This window comes from Macrosteles quadrilineatus, unplaced genomic scaffold (assembly GCF_028750875.1).
Source record: "Macrosteles quadrilineatus isolate MER2022 unplaced genomic scaffold, UCM_ALF_1.0 Scaffold_4__1_contigs__length_99947679, whole genome shotgun sequence".
NCBI lineage: Eukaryota > Metazoa > Arthropoda > Insecta > Hemiptera > Cicadellidae > Macrosteles > Macrosteles quadrilineatus.
Window position 1 is genome coordinate 20,555,145 of NW_026542597.1, and position 18,737 is coordinate 20,573,881.

General features: G+C 34.6%; 1 protein-coding gene across 3 annotated transcripts in view; it reads left to right on the forward strand.

Moving 5' to 3' along the window:
- LOC128991268 (glutamate receptor ionotropic, kainate 2) overlaps window positions 1-18,737 on the forward strand; it is an 80,596-nt gene that overhangs the window by 44,539 nt on the left and 17,320 nt on the right. For all 3 annotated transcript variants that reach the window (XR_008490621.1, XM_054413987.1, XM_054413986.1), the window contains exons 3-6: window positions 537-603; window positions 12,170-12,325; window positions 17,253-17,437; window positions 18,318-18,475. Coding sequence is in view for 2 of the 3 variants with exons in the window: in XM_054413987.1 (XP_054269962.1) it covers window positions 537-603; window positions 12,170-12,325; window positions 17,253-17,437; window positions 18,318-18,475 (566 nt within the window). In the remaining variant the exon portion in view is untranslated. The remainder of the gene's footprint in view (window positions 1-536; window positions 604-12,169; window positions 12,326-17,252; window positions 17,438-18,317; window positions 18,476-18,737) is intronic.

The following is an 18,737-nucleotide window of genomic DNA, read 5'->3' on the forward strand; positions in this document are numbered from 1 at the left end:
ATTAAGAAACGGTCATAGGTAAAGTAGTGTACGCAACTCGCATAATTATTCTAGGACACTCGTAGAAGTTTTAAATCACTCACCAAGGTTCGTACCTTAGATTTTCTACTCGTGTCGTTAAGACTATCCCATCGATCTCTAAATAGAGATCGATGGACAATCCTTACGCAATCGCTGCGTAAACTACTATTACCGAATTGGTTAATCGCATTGAAACTTATCTTAAACTGGTTTGTTATTATTTATGACTCATATATAGGTCAGTTGAGTGTGCAATTCAACATGATCAATGTTTGTAAATTTTTTTGAATAAACATCCGAACATAAATATTTATTAATATACAGTATTATTGATTGAATAATGGATTTATCGAAACAGATTGCAATACGAATACAGGCTCATGTATTATTCTGTTGCCCAACTTATTTTTAGCTGTTATACAACTGATACAACTGGATGCACAATACACTATTATATATCATCTGGATGTATGTTGCAATTTCGACAAAGGATTTATACATGTTTGTTTTTGCAGATGTGGCTGTTGGTTTTGCTGGGATTTTTACCTCTGCTAGGAGCTCTGCCTGATGTTATTAGAATAGGTTGGTATTTGTTGATTTACCATGTTTTATATCTATATAAATAAAATTAGAGTTTTGTCTGTACATTGCTTAGAATAATGAACTTTTTGGTTATTTTTACATTTCATAGGTCAGAGAAACCGAATCAAACCTTATCTCAATTTCTGTCTGTCTGTCTGTCTGTCTGTCTGTCTGTCTATCTGTCATTCTCTTGGTAACGCTAAAATACGCACTTTATTACAACTACTCCTCAATAACTATAGCACTGTCCCGCCTGAAACTTATTTTCCAAATACTATACATATATGAGATGGTTTTAGACGTATTTCATCGAATATGAGACAGTTAGATATTTAACAGTAAACCCTTGAAAATCAAGTTTTTGTCGATTTTTGACGTGGAATTTCTGGAAGCCCATGTTAACCTTATGAGAAATGAAATTATTGAATCTTAACAGCTGTTTCAATTAAACAAGTTGGTTCTGTTCTGTGATGTTCAATAGCATTAAAGTTACAAGGATTACCAACAGGGTGCAGCACTAGCACTATTATTTCTTTTACATTTATGACAACAGCTAATTTGTTTCGGGGCGCCCGTATTGCGCCAGAGAGTCCAGGTAGCAGGCCCGTACTGCGCCAGCACTATAATCTACCACCCAAAATCAGACCTGTACTGCGCCAGAGCGGCCTTTTCTTTGTAATAATAGTTCTGAGAGAAACTGCCCTATTAATGAGTCTGAGAGTTCATTTAGTGTTATATAAACACTCTGTGACTTATCCTACTAATATTATATAACTAAACTATTATATATCCTAATATATTATATAATATATATATAACAAAGTCGTTTTAGTTCAACAGTTTTTAACTTTAGACCGGCTGGATCGATTTTAATGATTTCTGATTTGTTGGATTCGAGCTTGATTCAAAGTTGATTTTTCAGAGCCAGATAAGAAATTGTAGGTTTGGGATTTGAGGTTTGTAACACATTAATTTAGTTTCCTCAATGCTGTTAGGCAAATTAGATTTCTTTTGGAACCCGAAAAGTTCCACCTATTAATTTATGCTAGGCCATGATGGTCATGGCTCTATTACATAGCAAAATCCCATTAGTTATTGGAAGGATTTGAACCTGGGACCTTGCGGACTAAAGCCCCGCGCTTTGCCACGATATCATCCCTCACATAAAGATATTCAGAGCGAATTAAACAAACCGGTACGGAAATATTTTTTTCCGTTAATTTCGCAACATATCTAAGCGTTTAAACTATTCAATAAATAGCTTAATTTTATCCAGATTTTTTGTCTGATGGATCAGATTTTTCGAAAATTTACTAGCAACTGGCGTAATACTCAACTAGTCTTACTCAACTTCAAAATTAAAAAAAAAATGGTGAAATTCTCATGCCACAACAAACCTTAAGAGGATTGAACCACTTCCCCTTCTACGCATTCTTTATTCTTTTAGTTATTGCATAAAAAATGCTTCCGGCGTAAATAAGACACAATTGACCGAAAGTCTACTTATAATAATTACATGTTAAATTCAGGCAAGATAGGAGAACCCTCATAATATATACTCTCTTGAGCTCTAGGTCCTCACCAGTAAAGAATATTTTACTTTTCTATATTTGTTCACAAGTGTGCAGTTATCATGGTACCGCGTAGGTGTGTGAATGTTTTGCCTCTCAATTTATTCCAAATCCACCTCCTTATTTCACATTTGTATTAATCTCTTTACAAAAAATTGTCCTTAACGTCGTGACAACAATGTCTTTAGTTTTAAACGCATCTTGTGATTATATCAAGAAGATGTTGTAATTCACTTATTGTATTACAAAATAATGGAAATAATGGATGGAAATACTTACGTTGCTGGTTTTGAATTGTCAATTAGAAAACAAATGTGAAGTTTTCATTGGAATAATTACTTTTTATATACCGAAACGAATACAAAAATTCAGAGAGCACAGTACAAATTATATTATTGTCTCTTGAGTTTTCTATACTATGGTGATGACATTGACAAGAAGTTATAGTTCCAACATGTTTTCCTGAATTGGCTAGGTTAAAAATTACTGCAGTTAAAATGACACAAATCAAATTATGGACAGCAGTACACTCTCAGGCTGATATTAGGTTGTCGGTTTGATTCAATTTAATTTGATAATGCGAATTTTATTCCAAGAGTATGCTATTTGTTTTGTGCTAGACTAAAACAATACCTCGATACTATATTGAAACGCATATATTTCTTTTTTCGAATACAAATTAAGGTTCAACTTGAATTTTTCATAAGGTTCTAGGATTTTCAAAGTTCTTGAAAGAAGCTTTCTCTAGACGCCTTATACATGGTCTATACACACCATGTATAGTTTGGCAAACCTCTCATTTCATTCCCAACAATCCGTTGTATGTACGGTACAGGCCCAGTTGTCGACCCAGCTAGTGACTGTGATGGCTCAAGAAATATTTCTTCTCTGGTTCATTTAGGTGTTTCCGTTGAAATTGAGGATCATTCAATAGAACTGCAATGTCCGATTACAAAGCCATCTTGGGAAAATCATTTACACAGTAAGAAGTTAGCAGTACCAAAGGAGCTATCTACTGTTTAATCTTCTAAATTAACACAGTTTTCACTGGGGACACACTTTATGTAGGATATTATAATTTCAATGCTACTGCGCTTTGAAATATTAAGAATTAAACTTATATGGATTTACAGAACCTGTCAGTAGTTCTAATTGTAACATTTGTGATTGTTTGCCTGTTCTGTTTGTTCATGAAACGCCAATCGTACCACCACTATTAAACATTTTGTTGCATTTGTCGTGTTAAATATGTGTTGTAAAGTTTAAATTTACCATAGAAAAGCAACTCAAGTGTTATTAACATTCTTACTGGAAGGCGTTTGAAAATAGCATTATTAAAATACGAAACACAATTGTTACAATTTTAACTGCTGAAATGCAGGTCGAATGTAAACTTAATATAAATGCTGTAAATATATAAAACATCACAGACTATTATGACATAGTCCAATGGTCTATTGGCTGTGATAACATTCAATATTGTATTTTTAGGCTACGCATGAATGGTTATGGAAGGAGGTAAAATTTGACTTCTGAAAGTTGTGTGAATGTTAATTAATTTAATACAATAATTATATCAGTATTATCTGTAATAAAATTGAGGATTAAAGTTAATGTAACTCACCTAAGGTTCAGTTCAGATATGTGTTGCTTTAAAATTTACATCATTAGTCAAGTTTTCAACACTTCCATCGATGCTGCAGTTTTGGTGTGAATATTCTTAGCAACTCTCAACATACGTACACAAACATGAAATAATAAAAGTGTATTAGGGTTTACTCAAATTGAGAAAATGTTTCATTTCATATTTCTATAAATATACTAGCTGTAACCCGCGGGCTTTGCCCCGTTTAACTTCTTAATTTTCAAGATTATCTCGTTCGCATGGCTCAATCACGTCCTGGTTGAAGTTTGTTCGCTACGCTAACTCACCTTTAGGTTGGAGCTCGTTCGCTACGCTCACTCACCCTTAGGTTGGAGCTCGTTCGCTGCGCTCACTTGCCTTCAGGTTAGCTCGTTCGCTACGCTAACTCGCCTCCAGGTTGAAGTTCGTTCGCTACGCTCACTCACCTTTTGGTTGCAAATTAGCTGTTGTCATAAATGTAAAAGAAATAATAGTGCTGCACCCTGTTGGTAATCCTTGTAACTTTAATGCTATTGAACATCATAGAACAGAACCAACTTGTTTAATTGAAACAGCTGTTAAGATTCAATAATTCCATTTCTCATAAGGTTAACATGGGAAACTCCAGAGCCACTGGGGCGGAGCCCGAAAGGATTTTTGAAATAAGAATATGCCTATATGTTAATCGGGAATGTGAGCTATCATCATGCCAAATTTCAGCCCAATCCGACCAGTATTTTTCGAGTTTACTTTTCCCATACACACATACACACATACAGCAACCACCTCTTTTTTATAATAGTATAGATAGATATATATCTTCGTTTCTGTCAGTTTTAAGCTAATGCATATCAATTGAATCCTTATTGACCGCATCGATCTTTAGATGGTAATTTGTAAGGGTAGCTAATTCCTAAACTAGCCGCCAGAGATATACCCCAATGCCATCTGGTGGTAAACCCCTGAACTATTGCAGGCCCAATGTAAACAAAGCAATATTTTGCATTGTGAGAGCTCTGTTTTATACAAGTTATACAATTTAAACAAACTTCTGCTATCGTTTATATAAATTTTGAAAGCTACTTAACTTTTTACTATTATATTTATTAAACTCATAAGAAGTTTTTTTTACTAAAATACATAAAATGTAAGTACTGTAATTGCATTTGCCTCTCGCAGGGATGTAAGTGAATTAATACATCCATATGAGAGTATAGATAACATTGCTGTGTCCTTTCATTGGTGGTATCGTGGTAAAGAACATAATATACCGTACGTGTATACTGTCTCCTCCAGTCTCTAGTCCAATCCCACTCCTGCGTTAAATCTGAGACAAATCATATTTTATTTTAATTTCTGACGAATATTTTAGCATTTAAATTTAGTAATCTTTTTCAACAATATTTCCTTTAGAAGTCACAGTTTACATTTATAAAGCATAATTTCCCCAACTCGTAACATATTACAACTGAAGGTAATATGAAAGATTCGGAAGTAAACATATCACACACATTAGTCGACCTCTTATGTCTCAATGAGATATCCTTTGACAATAACTTAGAACTAAGTTATTTCTATAATGCAAACGTTTAACCGGAAATTTTCTCTAATATGTCTATCCTTGTATTGTTCTCTAGATACTGTAGATGTTTGGATCTAGTGTAGGGTGATGCCCAACACATAGTGTTACGACCTTATTGATATTACTAATCAAATAGATTACGTTATTATTACGCATCAAATTTACCAAATTGATATCTTTGTCGTCCAACTTCAAAGTCTCAAAATAATGTATTGCTTCCTAACGTTTTACTTACTTCTGTAGATGTTGTGTGCTAAGTTTGTATTTAAAACTACAAATTACTCTATACATTTCGAGCGATTAGTATTGCTTTAGATTTAGTCCTATTAACATTAATTGAACAATTACATTCTATTTATATGTAGGCTATTGCTCTTATATTAACACTCCATAGACATGTACTTACTCAATCAAATAGTACAACGTAGCCGTGTATATCCAAATATTTGACGTGACGTGACAATCTCTTACTCTTGAACGTTGAGAGGTCAGATCCCATGTCTTCCGGGTTGAACAATCTTCTTAGGAGATGACAGATCCACTTGTTTATACAAAGAAGTTACTTATATAGGGGTATTTTTATTAAAGTATGTTTCGTTGAAATTACTGCGTGCATTGATTGAATTAATATAAATGCAGTTTTCAATATCCATGGTAACAAAAATAAATCGGTTGTGTGGAAAACTATGGAAAAAGCGATAAACAAAGATACAACAATGATTCGAGGACACATTTAGGTTGATGAATTAGTAATTCAGTATTTTTTGCTACCGTATTAATAGAAAACCTTTCAAAATTTTAATTGCGATATAATGTCACGCTTTCCACGGTAAAATAATTAATTTAGCGTTCAACTAAAGCAAATAAGTTAAGTAAACATTCTGAGCACCATCCCACTAGCTAAAGTGATAAAATGGGAAGCAAATGCGTGCGTAACATCCGTGACAATTTTCTGTGATGACAGAAACGACCGATATTATTACTTGCTATCACGGAAATGCCTAAAAATGGAGAATAGTCGTAAGAAAAGTACCGATGGAAAAGTACCTGCTTCTGTATATGGTGTAAAGGCCATTTCACAGTAGTGTAGCAAAAAAGTAATGTTTTTGTTTAGGCCTAAATGGGTGCAAAATTGATAGCAACACACTTCAAGAAACAAAGTAGGTCCAAGTCACCGGTTCTTAATTGATTAATTTTTGTTTTGACAAACTGTTGTCGAAGAAGCGTGGCTTTCTTTCTTGTATTTTTTTTTCATTTTCAAAAGCACCGTTGATTGCTAAACATGTATCTAATTGTGATTCCTCAATGGCACTGAGGCAAAGAGCAAGATTTGTTAAATTAGCGACAAGGGGTGTTGACCTAGGTGAAATAACGAAAGCTGTGATGTTTGTTTACATTCGCAATACCAATGATGCGTAAGGGTGTGGGTTAACCAGAAGGCGCCCCCTCGCCTACCTGGACTAGTGCTGGCGCAGTACGGGCGTTTGCTAAAGAGGGATTATTTAGACCTGGCGCAGTACGGGTCTACCCTTTGCAACCTGGAGGCGAGTGAGCGTAGCGAACGAGCTAACCTGAAGGCAAGTGAGCGTAGCGAACGAGCTAACCTGAAGGAAAGTGAGCGCAGCGAACGAGCTCCAACATACAGGTGAGTGAGCGTAGCGAACGAACTTCAACCAGGACGTGATTGAGCCATGCAAACGAGATCAGATAGTAAAAATAAAAGTAAGCCTACCGTTATAGGATCGACCGGCAGACACAGAGGTAATTTAACCTTTTATTGATTGTCATACCGATCCGGAACAACAAAAAACAACATAAAATGAAGCTATGTATAATAGTTTGGCCAGCATATCTTAAAATATGCAAACCAACTGCTGTTCGTTATATAAGAAGGTTTCAACTGAATATTATAAGATCCCCGTGCGTAGAACGGGTACACAGCTAGTACATGATAAAAAAGTATTATATGATCTTTTATCAAACACATGTAATTATATGACCCCTAAATGAGAATTTGATTGATTAAATAGGTTAATATTATCAATGACACATACTCATTTTGTGTCTTTAGTGAAGTAATCCCCTAGGGAAGTAGCTATTAATGACCGTGGATGGTACACTAAGACCTACACCCAGGACAAAATACCTTTTATTGAATTTCCCTTGTAGGGTATTAAAGTTACTGACTTTTCTCAAGATCAACCCGGCAACCTTTGATTATTAGGCTGTAACTATAACCACTCGGCTATCAATAAACTTCAATTAAAAAAATACGCAAATCTTTACTTACGGAGAGAAAATAATCACTTTTACTCTGGGGCATCATTGTAGGTTAATTTACCCATACTCAATGTAGGAAAAGCACTTGCGTTGAGCTTAAAGCGCTGTTGTGTATCTCACTCGAGTTTTGGTTAACAATATGCTCCACAGAGGGCAATTAAAGCCCAGGAAGGCTGCATGGCACATTGTCATGCAGCCAGCGCCTCCCTGAGTTCACATATTAGCTCTCCCTTACATCCCTTACTCTGCTAACCGGATAATTAACAGCTGGCTGAACTCCCTGCATGGAAATGTCCTCGCTTCTCATGATAAATGCAAAGGTTTGCTTTAAACAGCTGAAATAAGCAATACGTTTTACTCTTAACACAATAATATATTTCGTACCTAGGGCCGAAAATGAGGTTTTGCCGTGTAGACATATTGGGCCGGCTCGAAATAGTTTTTAAGTTCGAGACGATGTCGAGAACTTAAATCGATCGAGAGCTGCAAAACCATTTAGGTCCGTGGTACGAACGCTATTTTTCACCACACTATACCCTATTACCACTATTCGCCACTATAATAATGCACACTGATAGTCAACACAACAATTCTATTGCAATGCTATGGGTTTTGATTGTGTATTTAAAATGCATTCATGTTTTAAGTAAGTAAGCGGACAGCTGATTTTGCGGCCCCGGCCTGTAAAAACCTGCTCGGTCCCCAAATTACGATGACAGCTGGCATGGCCAGCAAATTGTTAAGCCACCAATTAATGTATACAGCCAAAAACATCAGTGTGGTGAAATAGTATATTTCGTACCTAGGGCCGAAAATGAGGTTTTGCCGGCTCGAGATAGTTTTTAAGTTCGAGACGAAGTCGAGAACTTAAATCGATCGAGAGCTGCAAAACCATTTCGGTCCGTGGTACGAACGCTATTTTTCACCACACTATACCCTATTACCACTATTCACCACTATAATAACGCACACTGATAGTCAACACAACTACAACTATAAGGTTATGTGAAGAAATAATTTGAGGAATCAGCAAAAATAAAAATAAATAGTTGCTAGGCAACGGTGACAATAACACAATTCTATTGCAATGCTATGGATTTTGATTGTGTATTTAAAATGCATTCATGTTTTAAGTAAGTAAGCGGACAGCCGATTTTGCGGCCCCGGCCTGTAAAAACCTGCTCGGTCCCCAAATTACGATGACAGCTGGCATGGCCAGCAAAACGTAACTTTCAGCCACCAATTAACGTATGTAATACAGCCAAAAACATCATAGTGTGGTGAAAAATAATTAAAAGGTTTCACATTATTATTTTCATTTAAACAAATTAAAAGTTTGTTTTCCACAGCAATAAATTTTAGTCAACTTCAAACAATATGATTAATCATGTATGTGGTATTAAATTTGCTTACCTATTTTTAAAATTAAAAATGTCCTTGTTCTCATTATAAACACGCATGTCTTTACACAACTGAAACAAGCACACTATACTTAAAACAATAAGAATTGTCTATGTAAAATCAATTTTTCAGCTGTCCTACTTAACAGATTTTCCTTATTGAGGTGTCATTTTAATGCTTATGGTACAGCACACCTGCGAATTCTAATGAAACAGATAAAATCTGACTTCACCCCTTGTGTTTAAATTATTTCTAGAGTTCACTTTAAAAGTCAAGTGTTGCTGAAAGACTTTCTTTATAAGGGTTTAAAGTACCTGGGGACCGAGCCTTACTAGCCTAGTACTACGACTATCCGCAGTACTAGCCTGATAGTTAGACCAATTTGAAAATGTATTTTAAACATGCTACTTTTTGATTATAGCAACGTGATCGAGGTAGGTAGTCACTTTTCAGTAGATCTAGATCTTTAAAAGTAAAAGGGTGTCGCATTATTATTTTTACCTTGGAATTAAGTTTTGAACCCTATTAAAATGTGGAATTTTGGGTCTACTAGTAATATAAAATACAAGTCTATTCTATATACTTAGATGTTAGACACATGAAATGAAATAAATTGTTTATTGGGCATACTTTGGACCTTATGGACCTTTCTAACATATAACCCCTCAAATACACAAGGGAAATTAGAAGTGTGTACAAAAATACAGGTTTAAATCTACCACTAAAGACACCAAACATAAATTTTAAAAGGTGTTCATAGTGAGTAGAGTTGTCAAACGACAAAACCGACGTGTTACCCAGACTTATTGGTTTGTGTAAAAGCCCATCACGAGCTTCCATTATAGTTTTCACCTTCCGATATTGTGCCGTTATTGGTCCGTGATGAATTCTACCGCCAATATCCACCGGGGTGATACATCAGAGAGTGATGACGGTGGAAAATGAAATATCACAAATATTTAATACCGATATTGCTTTGGCTATTTAGATGGAGTACCATGTAGATTGTGAATCATTATAATGTAGAGGGTTCATGTAGATGTTTTATATGATGAGAGATTTAGTGAGTTGTATTTTAAAACCGGGTTTTAGGATTTTTGAAGTGATGACTTTAAATAATGCTTTCACAAAAATTTAAGTAAATTTGATGATGAGCTTGAGCTCATTATTAATTAATTTCACTGTTGATTTTGTATAATACAAGTAGACTCTTTCAAGTGTAAAAAATCTTTTTATACTTGTTTTGTGCGATTTGAATGTGTTTATGTTAACTAAATGCTTATCTCTTGTTTTAGGGTGAATTTGAGAGTGTAGTCTTTACACTTTAGATATAATACCATACTGGTTTACAAAAGATTCCATTTTGGTTTTAATAATTTTAAGATGGTAAAATAATCTATTCAAGAAAATAATACATCAACACGTACATACAGATAAACATACTTTATATCTTTATTCGATCCACAAGAATAATAAATAACAGAGCGTATTCTGAATTACATTTTATTACCTAATCAGTAATAATGTATAGAATTTAACTCTCATTACAATAATATGTACGTAGCATTTATCAATCCTTAAACCTACAGTATCATGTTTCGCGCTGAATAGTTCAATAAAAACAATAACAAACCATCATTTGTTTATTATTTATTTCAAACTAATCATCTTGCATGGAATTATTCATACCTATTACCACACGAGATATTTTCAAACTCTAATCAGGTAAGAAGACAATCTTCTAAGTCGTATCGTTTAAGCTTCCCATTACATGCTTTAACGTCTGCCTTGATGTCTGTCACTTAAACTAACAAGCACCTCTTCTTGTTCTTACATGTTAAAAACTACATTCATTAAATCAAATATACACAGTTACATAATAAATTAAAATCCTTACATAATGTATATCGAAGATCCAAAATAAAAAATAAAAAATGGTCAGTGTAAAAACAGCCCATGATTAGGAAGACAAAAATATACTTAAGTGTTAGCCAAACTCAACATTGTCTTCAGCTGACCCACAAGGATGACAAGAATATAAAGAATCGTGTTTAAACTGAGGTTTTCCATATTTTTCCATGAGGTCTGCAGATTGCACAATAATATGTTTCAATAGCAGTCAACAGCTGCTCACAGAAAATAATGTTAACACGATCATGATCATGAATATGAATAATTTTTTTTTACCTAGGATAGTTAAAATTGATTAAATTGAGACTGCTTAATAGAAATATGCTCAAATTTAAATAACAGGAATAACTTATTTAAGGTGGCTTAAAACCTTTCAAAAAATTCAATGATTTTTGCAATGCTCTTTATCTAATAAAACTTAAAATTTGACTCAGCTGCTTTTTTTTACCGGTTTGGTAGAAAATAATTACCAACACCTTGGGTTTCATAAACGGGTCCCTCTAAAGAAACAGCTGATCTTGGTAGTAAGGAAGCCACACAAGGCTTCTTAATCCATTTTGTCTAACCTTTATTCATATTTAGGTTAAAGTTCTTAATATTGTGACCCTGCATGAATAAAGTTTCAAAGAGGAGACTTGTGCGAAAATTGAACAGTTAAACAAGGTCTAGATCTTTTTTGAGCAAAATGAACCTGTGCAACACAACACCCGTTACTTTTTCAAGAGTTAGCTTATAACTTGTTTTAGATTAATAGAACTACTAATTTACAGAAAATATTTTTATTTTTATCAACACCATCATAAAGAGTGATTCACTTACCTCGATCAGGTCCCAGTTGTCAAAAAATAGCCGATTTAATAAATTTCCTAAACTGTTAAGCCTCTTGTTTACAATATGACTGTGGTTAAACATTCAACTGCAGGAACAGCTATATTATTCACTTTATACACACATTATACAATTCACTTTCAACCCGCTTAGCACAACTGGATCTTTGAAAATGGACTCTATAAAGAAATCAAATGTGAAGGGGGCCCTGAAGTACCTTTTTAATTACCATCTGCAGGTGCGCTAGATCATGAGCTTCAAAATGACACCTCAATCATAAAAATCTGTAAAGTAGGACAGCTGGAAAATGGGATGTAACAGGAAAACCCCTCCGTATTGAGTATATATAATAAAGCCTTTATTTTACAGGAGGGCTGTTCCACCCTGCCGATGACAAGCAGGAGACAGCCTTCAGATATGCAGTTGAAAGGATCAACACAGACAACACTATCCTGCCTCGGTCGAGACTGTCTGCGCAAGTGGAGAAGATTTCACCACAGGATAGCTTCCACGCGTCCAAGAGAGGTTAATGTGTTAGCCATCTTGACTATAGATATTCTTTTGTGAAATGGACATTCCGTTTCTATATGAAAATTGTAGCATAGACTAACCAACACAAGTAGACTTTTCATCCCATTGTACATTTTGTAGCTCGTTTCTAGTGTCTCGTTCATGTCCGGTGACACTGATTGCTAGAGTCAGCGAAATTTTTTAAATATTATTTTAGGTGTAATTTTATGATTTGTGTTTTACTTGTTTGGTTATATAACTAGGGGACGAATTATTGTCTATGATTGGATCATTTTATTTGGCTAAACGAGGGTTTAAATTACTGAAATTACAAAAAAACAAATTGTTAACAAAACACGACCTCTGCAGTGCACCGGACAGAACTAGCAATAAAATTGGCTTCAGCTGTTCCAAAAGGATGAGAAATCTACTCAGAGAGTATGTTTTATCTATTGTTGTAATCATTGACTAATTTTACTATTTTTTATATAAATTTAGCAAAATTTTCTAAAATATTCTAAAAGAAAATTGATTAGGTTTTCAAGTTTCCAAATCATGCCGACCTGTTATTTTATCGGTTCTAATTGGACCATTTTATAGAGCCTACGGTACTTCAGGAAACACCTACTACTATAAAACGAATGTTGGTTGTTAGTTCAGGTGTAACTAAAACAATAAAGTGTATGATGAAGTGTGTCACACCAATATGGGCTAAAAAAGTAATTCAGACTCAAAAATTTTAAATTTTAAAAATAAGAGTTGACATTTTGGAACCAAGACATTTGAGATTTTCTTTTTGGGGTGATATTTTAGCTGTAAATGTAGAAATAATCAAAGCCTTACTCTAAAAGTTAAATGTCTTAAGCATGTTTATCACATTGTTGAAAAATAAAAATAAAGTAAAAGTGCAATAACAAGACACAAATTTTACTGCTCCTCCAAAAAACGAATATTTTAAAACGTTATTTTGCTAACTCTTAAGAAGCTTGTGGCTTAAAATCTAATTAAAAGATTTGCAACTAAGCCCTCATTATGAGGGTTTCCATGAACTCTTTTTTCAAAACTGACGAAAACCAAGAATTGTAAAGTAAAAAGCTAGAGATAAGAAGAGTAACATAATCCTCCCTAATAAAACTCTGGGGTTGAAACACAAAACATCCCCTCACTCCCTCTCAGCTGCTTCTGCATTTGTGTGAAGGGTAATGATTCCGCTTCCATCACTTCCTGCTTTTATCTCCTTCCTAGTAATTACTAATAGCAACCCCTTTATGGATCCTTAAATGAATTTTATAAACTCAAGATCAAGTTTAGAGTTTTGGAGTAAAATCTAAAAGTTACAGACTGAATTTAAATTTACTCAAAGATATTATTAATTTATAGCTCTGACTTGCTTTGAGAAATTGGTTAATTAGTGTTTATGAAAAGAAATATAATTTTTCTAAAAATATTTGTCGAATGACATGTGTTTAAGAATTAAATGTTCCCAAAATAAAGAGTTTCATTTGAGCCTTTATTTTAAAGTTCTGACTTATTGAAAAGACAAACAATACAAAATTTCGTGGAGTTGTTTTTTTTCTTAATGGACAAAAATGATTTCTGGTAGTTTATTTGATAATTTTGGATGTGATAAAGTTATTATAGTAGTTCACGTGGTATGTTAAGCAATTCTTGGCTACATAATTTTTGTGGCTTAATTAAATAGTTGAATACATTACTCGAAAAAAGAATAACTAGGTGAAGTACATCTTAAAAGAATATAGATCGTATGATGACTAAAAAACTTATTGTCTTTAATTAATTAAAAAACAATTTTTATAACACATTATTAATGAACTAAAAACTCGTTCCTTCTTCCACCCTGGAAAGAAATATCGAAGATGTAAGATAACATTTCAAATCAGGTCAATTTTAACCAAGCAGAAATTGAGTACATAAATAGAGTAAGATTGCAGAGATATATTTCCTTACAGTGATGTTAAATCTGTATAAAATAATGCACCACTATGTGCACGCTGTGTCGAAGTTGACTCCATATGTTATATTAATGTACCGTAATCCTACTAATATTATAAATGAGAAAGTTTGGATGTATAGATGTATGGATGTATGGATGTATGTTTGTGACAAGTGAACGCGAAAAATACTGGTCGGATTGGGCTGAAATTTGGCATGATGATAGCTCACATTCCCGATTAACATATAGGCATATTCTTATTTCAAAAATCCTTTCGGGCTCCGCCCCAGTGGCTCTGGAGTTTCCCATGTTAACCTTATGAGAAATGGAAGTATTGAATCTTAACAGCTGTTTCAATTAAACAAGTTGGTTCTGTTCTGTGATGTTCAATAGCATTAAAGTTACAAGGATTACCAACAGGGTGCAGCACTATTATTTCTTTTACATTTATGACAACAGCTAATTTGCAACCAAAAGGTGAGTGAGCGTAGCGAACGAACTTCAACCTGGAGGCGAGTTAGCGTAGCGAACGAGCTAACCTGACGGCAAGTGAGCGCAGCGAACGAGCTCCAACCTAAAGGTGAGTGAGCGTAGCGAACAAACTTCAACCAGGACGTGATTGAGCCATGCGAACGAGATAATCTTGAAAATTAAGAAGTTAAACGGGGCAAAGCCCGCGGGTTACAGCTAGTTTAACATAATTATAATATGTGTCCAACCAAAAATATTCAATATTTAAATAGTAACAAGGCCAGAATATGCTTGTTGGTTGTTAGTTCTATATTTGTATAGTTATAATGTATAAATATAATTATGCAGCTGTAACCCGCGGGCTTTGCCCCGTTTAACTTCTTAATTTTCAAGATTATCTCGTTCGCATGGCTCAATCACGTCCTGGTTGAAGTTTGTTCGCTACGCTCACTCACCTTTAGGTTGGAGCTCGTTCGCTGCGCTCACTTGCCTTCAGGTTAGCTCGTTCGCTACGCTAACTCGCCTCCAGGTTGAAGTTCGTTCGCTACGCTCACTCACCTTTTGGTTGCAAATTAGCTGTTGTCATAAATGTAACATATTTATTTCAAAAATCCTTTAGGGCTCCGCCCCAGTGGCTCTGGAGTTTCCCATGTTAACCTTATGAGAAATGGAAGTATTGAATCTTAACAGCTGTTTCAATTAAACAAGTTGGTTCTGTTCTGTGATGTTCAATAGCATTAAAGTTACAAGGATTACCAACAGGGTGCAGCACTATTATTTCTTTTACATTTATGACAACAGCTAATTTGCAACCAAAAGGTGAGTGAGCGTAGCGAACGAACTTCAACCTGGAGGCGAGTTAGCGTAGCGAACGAGCTAACCTGAAGGCAAGTGAGCGCAGCGAACGAGCTCCAACCTAAAGGTGAGTGAGCGTAGCGAACAAACTTCAACCAGGACGTGATTGAGCCATGCGAACGAGATAATCTTGAAAATTAAGAAGTTAAACGGGGCAAAGCCCGCGGGTTACAGCTAGTTTAACATAATTATAATATGTGTCCAACCTAAAGGTGAGTGAGCGTAGCGAACAAACTTCAACCAGGACGTGATTGAGCCATGCGAACGAGATAATCTTGAAAATTAAGAAGTTAAACGGGGCAAAGCCCGCGGGTTACAGCTGCATAATTATATTTATACATTATAACTATACAAATATAGAACTAACAACCAACAAGCATATTCTGGCCTTGTTACTATTTAAATATTGAATATTTTTGGTTGGACACATATTATAATTATGTTAAACTATATATATATATATATAAATATATATATAAATGTAACATAAATGTCATAAAAGTTCCTATACATATTTAACATAATTATAATATGTGTCCAACCAAAAATATTCAATATTTAAATAGTAACAAGGCCAGGGATTGGACCAATCCTTAGAAAATGGTAAAAAAATTCCAGTGTAGTTAAACATAAAATGAATTAAATATTACAGCATGAAACATGTAACAAAATAATCACATAAGGGATGAAGGTGAGTAGTAATGATGGAGGGTGTAGGAACAACCATTTAACCACCAACAAATGTCAAGGGAGGATTTTGTGGTGCTCTAATTCATTCGCAAGGCTCAAATTTATGGTTACAACACTGCTGAAACTGCATTTTAAACCCCTCCCTGGTATTTTTACTCTTACTCCGAGTGATTAAGTATACCACTTTTTGCTGAAATAGGTACTCCAATTTAACACTTTTTCTAATAAATTATGTGAGTAAAACCATTGACTTTGGATACCGATGTAGAAAAAGTGTACTGTATAGTAAATTGTGTGAAGTAGTAGTGATGTTGTTAAGAGACATTTTAATTTTACAGTATTTTTATATTTTTAACAGACAACAATCATAAACTAACCAACACAAATTGACTTATCATCCTATTGTGAAGTTTAAAGCTTGTTTTACCTGTCTATTTCATGTTGGCGACACTGGGTGCTAATGTTGAAGAATTTTTTCTATTATTTTAAGTTGATTTCATTATTTCGATTTACTGTTTGATTTATATAACTAGGGGAAGAGTTATTGTTTATGATTGAATTGTTTGATTTGGTTAAAGGAGGTTTTAAATAACTGAAATAACAAGAAACAAATTGTAAACAAAAATACGATCCAAGTGGCACCTGATGTAACTAACAATTAAATTATCTTTAGCTGATGGATGACAGATCTAAAGGAAGTATGTTTAAGTAGTAAGAAGTATGCTACAACCAAACATAGAGATAACATGTCTTCTTCACAAAGGTGTATAGCATCATAGACAAAAAATTATCTTTGTCTATGACAGCATACAGTATATAATGTAGTTTAAAGGGTAAAATTTGCTTTTACTTTCATTTTTGTGGCTATTCATCAAAAGTGTTCAGATGACCATGAACTATCTCCCCATGGAAGTATGTAGTCAAAAGTAACACAGTAAAAAATCAACAATTTGACATGTTATGTATCTGCAGTATGCCACTTGCTGCGGAGTGGGGTGGCGGCCATCTTCGGACCTCAGAGTGGTCAAACGGCCAGTCACGTCCAGAGTATCTGTGATACCATGGAGATTCCTCATCTAGAGACTAGATGGGACTATAGACTACGGCGGGAGAGCTGTCTCGTCAACCTGTACCCCCACCCTACCACATTATCCAAGGTTAGTGTGATTAGATGCTGAGAGCAGCTGTAGTATTGGTTGTACCATTGACTATTGGAAACAGAAGTTGATGTATTAATAGTCAAAGGTTGTACATTTATTGGTGTCTTGATACCTAGCTTTGGGCCATCCAATGTCTTCTGTACATTGCAGACCATTGAGTACAGTGAAATGTTGTTCTATTATCGTATGATATGACCGTGCACCAAAGTGCGTCTATCAACCTACTTTGCCGCCTATGACTGTACTCGGAACTTCCTTGCTAAAATCATGGGATATGATCTTTACTGTACTTGTTTTAGCACATTGCATACCAAAGATACCACACAGTTATTTAAATTTTCATGCCTGATAAGCTACTTCCTGACACTAGTCTTAGTTATGGCGGGAACCAATACCTGTGGCCGAGTGGAGAATCGCTTTATTCAAAATTTCCCTGTTACAGCAGTTAGTGTTCTTTATTACTTTGTCATTTATTTTTTGAGTTATTTATCAAAATGGGAAAAGTTTAATGAGAGACAAATTTAAAGCCTCAAATAAGTTTGAAAAAATGTAAAATTGATTTGATAACTTTTAACGTTTAATTGCTTTTTAGTATTTTCCCTACCACCCGACCTTTTACTGACTTTTCTGCGGCCGGTTTGGATCAAGCAATCAAGAACTAGCAATCTACTACTATAGAAAAAATCAGTAAGCATCCACGACACCTTAGTAATTATGCTAATGGGGAGAAAAATACTAAATATACAAATAAATACAAAAATTAAAGAGCACTACTAATTACTCTCCCTACTACTGAACAATGACTTTATCACCATGTAGCTTTTCTTCTGTAAGGAAGTCATGTACAGTTTATGTACTAACTCTTTCTCAACTCCAGGCATATGTGGACCTAGTGCAGGCTTGGGGATGGAAGTCGTTCACCATCATCTACGAGAACAACGAAGGTCTTGTAAGACTGCAAGAACTTCTCAAAGCTCACGGACCTTCAGAATTTCCCATAGCTGTGAGACAACTTGGCGAAGGCACTGACTACAGGTTGGTTCTTTAAATTCAGTATATTGAGTCAAACTATGCATTAAACACACTAATGTATTTTTGTCAACCTAATGAATCAGCTGATGATGATGTTACTTATGCACAGACTGTTATGTTGTTAACCATATTTTTCTTGTTATTGAAAGAATTATTTAATTTATTTTAACAAAGAAAATAATATGTAAACTATTGATTGTCCAATGGTTTTAGAAGCAAGTAAAGCACAAATCGTAAATACACTCTGAAATAAGAGTAAAACATT